Source organism: Phalaenopsis equestris, unplaced genomic scaffold (assembly GCF_001263595.1).
Source record: "Phalaenopsis equestris unplaced genomic scaffold, ASM126359v1 Scaffold000002, whole genome shotgun sequence".
Lineage (NCBI taxonomy): Eukaryota > Viridiplantae > Streptophyta > Magnoliopsida > Asparagales > Orchidaceae > Phalaenopsis > Phalaenopsis equestris.
In genome coordinates this window covers 63,257,097-63,261,808 of record NW_018164444.1, presented here as the reverse complement: position 1 = coordinate 63,261,808, position 4,712 = coordinate 63,257,097, and the positions used below count along the sequence as shown (strand labels likewise).

At 31.9% G+C, this 4,712-nt stretch overlaps 1 protein-coding gene across 2 annotated transcripts in view; it reads left to right on the top strand.

Moving 5' to 3' along the window:
• The window catches only part of LOC110039394 (probable glucuronosyltransferase Os03g0107900), a 28,467-nt gene that overhangs the window by 20,739 nt on the left and 3,016 nt on the right, over positions 1 to 4,712 (top strand). The window contains exons 2-6 of one of the 2 annotated variants that reach the window (XM_020744432.1): positions 405 to 551; positions 689 to 753; positions 1,149 to 1,221; positions 2,897 to 3,118; positions 3,465 to 3,608. In XM_020744432.1, coding sequence (XP_020600091.1) covers positions 405 to 551; positions 689 to 753; positions 1,149 to 1,221; positions 2,897 to 3,118; positions 3,465 to 3,608 — 651 coding nt within the window. The remainder of the gene's footprint in view (positions 1 to 404; positions 552 to 688; positions 754 to 1,148; positions 1,222 to 2,896; positions 3,119 to 3,464; positions 3,609 to 4,712) is intronic. The other variant, XM_020744435.1, reaches the window with a different exon arrangement.

Below are 4,712 nucleotides of genomic sequence, written 5' to 3'. Positions count from 1 at the left end.
ACAAGATTTGAGGTATAATGCTCTTTCATTTAAACTATAAAAAATATGGGGTCAGTTTGATTTCATATTTTTCTAAACTATATATGTAAATTAAAACGTCCTTCCGAAACGGGCGATGAGATTTTAATTCCGGCTGCCGACAGTTTCTTACGGACGACCCCCAACCAACCTCTCCTGTTTATTTATTTATTTTAGTACCGACACCGTTCCAGTTTTGCTTGCTGTTCTCTATTGTGCTGCTCACTCTTTTTCTACGCTGTTTACAAAGTGTTTTTGTTGGGTCTATTTGATTAATTTCTCGACCTGCTGGACTAATATGTTGTTCTCGTGGAATTTTTTATTTTTTGCAACAATATTTATTAATTCATATGTTTTTACTTGTATCATCTATGTGCGTTCTTTAGGTGAAAATACATCATTTGCTTCTCAAATCAAAATTTCGGACTCTGAAGAAAGAGGAAGCTGACCTTTTCTTTGTACCTTCTTATGTTAAATGTGTGCGCATGAATGGGGGATTAAATGATAAAGAAATCAACCAGACATATGTAAAGGTAAAGATTGTTTATGAATCTTTAATATTTTCAAGAAATCAACCAGACATATATTAATTAACATGTTTGTTGATTCTTATGAAGTTTGTGGCTTCGAAGGTTTTCAAGCTCCTTTTGATTTCTCTTTGTAAAATCAGGTTTTACGCCAAATGCCTTATTTCCACCTTTCAGGCGGACGGGACCATGTTTTTGTCTTCCCTAGGTAACTACTTCATCCTAGCACACTTTGCAAATTATGTTGGTCTTCAACAAGATCACTTTCTGGCATTTTTTAAAGGAAATGCAGGCCACCCGAAACTTACTATTTACAAATTAACCACCCACTATTTACAAATCAACCACCCTTGCTCCATTTTTAAAATTCTCACTCAAATATCAAAATTCATGGAAAAATCTTTTTTCATTTTTATTAAATTGTCAATAGTTTGATTTTGGCATGTGTAAATACATTGATTCGGTAGTTCAAAAAAATCACCAGGGTGGTTAATTTGTAAATATCAATGCTTCAGATGGTCTGTATGTAATTATATCTTTTTAAAGATATTATAGTTATCTTTTATTATGCGAGCATGCTTCTTTAAAAATTATCTTATTCAGCAGTGGTGCTGGTGCTCATCTGTTTCGCGCTTGGGCCATATTTCTAAATAGGTCGATCATTCTTACCCCAGAGGTAACCATGGACTCTTCTTTGTTATTTTGCTTAATATGATAGAAATAAAAAAGTTCATAAGGTAGAAGCATTTAAAAATAGGTTCACTAATCTGCAATTATTCCCCTTCTCACAGGCCCAATGGTTAGAGACAGAAGAAACATGATATCTAAATATTTTTATCTTTATAGCAACTAAATGGGCATTTAAACACATACCACTTAATTCTCATGTATTTACATATCTAACACCTAAACATTAATATTTACATGCATACAACTCCAATCTTTAACATCATATAAAAAATACTGCCTTCACTATCTTCTTAAAAGTGAAATGCACCTTTCATGCATAAATTTTTAACATGGAAGTGTTTTATGTGAAAATTTCAAACTTTGGGTGCTAAATATGTAAATACATAAGGATTGTGTGGTATGTATGTAAATTTCTCTTTATATTAAAAGAAGTTCTTCCTTATCATGAGCCATCTTGCTTGAAAGAAAAAAAACGAAATTTTTGTATCAATATTCAGCTGAATGAATTTAAGAGTAGGAAAGGGGCTTGTTTTTATATTTTGTGTAAAAAGCTATGATTCACTTCCCTGTTTCTTAACTAATGATGGGCTGATATATGTTTAAATATCAGTCAGGTCTGGGTTTCATGTCTTGGCGCTGCTGCTACAAACAAACCAAGCCAACTAAAGTGTTTCCTTGTTCAAGCTTATTCATTCATTTATTTATTTATCAAGCTTAACCTGAATCTCTACATGAATTGAGTTCTTAAATTCTATTCAAAATCATTTATTTATTTGTTTTTATTGAGATTAACTAAAGTAAAGTTTTAATCAAACTTGATTAATGTTGTTGAGATCAAAATGACTTGCTGACTATAATTTATTTCCTTGCCCGTTTGTGTTTCGTGAAATGCTCATGACTGCTCTGTAATTGCAGATATGCTGAGTGCCTGAGATAAAGCTTATATTTTTTTTATTTTACATCGTATTAAATGCCATGAAAATTGTAAATATTACTTCACTCTTTTTCATTTTATGTTTGATTTATTAATAAGTACGATCAATATTACTAGAAGATAAAACTTTAAAGGTTGTGTGCTTTAGGAATATTATGCAGAGAAAATCTTATGAAAATTTAAAGGTAAATTTTATATGACCACACATAGGCTATCAGTGTATGGAATTAAATGCTGAGCAATAAATAGGCCAGTGATAGTCATATTAATTAAGTTAAATATTTAGCAAAACTAGAAATGATAATCAGGGAAGATTTATATTAAGGTATGGTGTGACTCATAAGATGAGTAGATAAAACTAGTATCGAAAGCCTGGAATGAGAGTGGTAAACCAAAAGAAATACAAATAGAATTGTGCAAAAATATTTACTCGGATGCGTGAACACCTATAAAAATCAACATGGATCAGCGAAGAATAAGAGTTCTTATAGTGCGTCCCAAATAAAATCGTGTAAGGCTAATGATGATGATATTTAAACTATCAAAATTAGGTTATTGTGTGTTGTAAGCCTTACTTTTTTATCTTTGTTCGATACCTATTTTTTGAATGAATTTTTATTTTGCGCTTCTCTGAACAAAATGAGAATCCATTCTAGAAAGTTAATGCTTTGTTGCAATCACAAGCGTTTGATAAAACCAATAATTAAGTTTTGATGGAATTATACAGGGGGACCGCACTGATAAACGACCAATAAGTTCTTTTCATACGTGGAAAGATATAATCATCCCTGGTAATGTTGATGATGGACTGACTACGTTTTATGGATCTAGGATCGTCCAACCACTCCCCTTGTCAAAGAGGAAGTACCTGGCAAACTTTTTAGGTCGTGCCCAGGGAAAGTTTGGGCGTCTTCAATTATTAGAGCTTGGCAAACAATACCCAGATAAGGTAACTTTCATCCTCTTCTGACATCTCAATAGTTTCGTGTAAAGTTTTGCTTGATAAACATATATATTAATTTTTTACATTAATTGTTACTATTTTGCTCCAAAATTGGGCTCTTTGTGCAAGTCACTGAAGTGAAGTTTATGCAATGTTTTCAAGCCATTTACTTCGCTTTAATGTCAATGAGATTCTTATATACTGTTTGGTTTTTAATACTTCATTATCAATGAAAAATTTGCCACCTTTCTCTATTTTGATTAGTTATCTGTTGATTAATTTATTTTTGATTCTATTTTGCAATCTTACTTTCTTTATGAACAGATATCATGCATAATGATTTTCTGAACAGTTAGAATCTCCAGAATTGCAACTCACTGGTCCTAATAAGTTGGGAAGGGTCGAGTATTTCACTCATTTGAGGAATGCTAAGTTCTGTCTTTCTCCACGAGGCGAGTCATCATGGACACTACGCTTTTATGAATCATTCTTCGTGGTATGCGTTCTATTCAAACTTCCTTTCTCCAGCATCATTTTTTTTTTCATTCTTGAAAAGCTGGCTTAAACTGTGTTTTGGGATCAGTTTGAGCCAACTATCAGTTTAGTGTTATTCTGGCATTTCCGTGTCCATTGAATTCAAATCAGTCCATAGGGGCGGCAGAAGCGGCATTGACCGCTAGGCCAAGCCAATGACTTCAATATAGAGGAAGGTTTACATACATACCACTAAAATTTTATGTAATTACATATTTAACAGCTAAACTTTATTGTTCTATACATGCCGCTTTGCTTATGCATGAAATGTGTATTTAACTTTTTAAAAGTTAAAATGATGGTATTTTTTATGTGATATGAAAGATTTGGGTGGTATAAATGTAGGTATAAATGTGATTTGGGTGGTATAAATGTAAAAAAGCAAAGTCTAGGTGTTAGATATGTAAATAGGAATTGAGTGGGTATGTAAAGGCCCCTAATATATATACAGGGTTTGAAATTATGTTTGTAAACTAAAATATAAATTAATCTCTTAGATGAAATAAGCATTAATCCAAGAAGAAAATGATGGCCGCCAAATATGAGAGGATTTGCTTAGTAGAAAGAGCGAGCAGGCATGAATTTTCTTGAAATTTTAATTAAATTGAATATTCATTTATTTTTATACAAACTTATTATTTCTATTTTTTCTAGCATAGTATATATGTTTACATTATATATGAAATATTTTAAAAAATTATCATTATATAATCGTTCATTTATATCTAATAAATTTAAAGAAAGCAATTTAAAGTATGTAACTATGTTGTATGAAAAAAATTAGAGCATTAATTAATAGCGTGTGTCGATACATATATAAATATGTGTGTGACGCCACCGTGATTCATTGTTTGGCGGCGTTTGTAAGATCTTGGGGGTCACTGATTCGAGTCTTGCCTCGAATTAGTCACATGGGGTTAGTTGGGTGGTCCGCCCTCTGGCCGATCTTATATATACATCCATCCATCCATCCATGCATGCATGCATACATACATACATACATCCATCCATCCATCCATCTAGAGATATATATATATACATATATATATATATATATACATATACC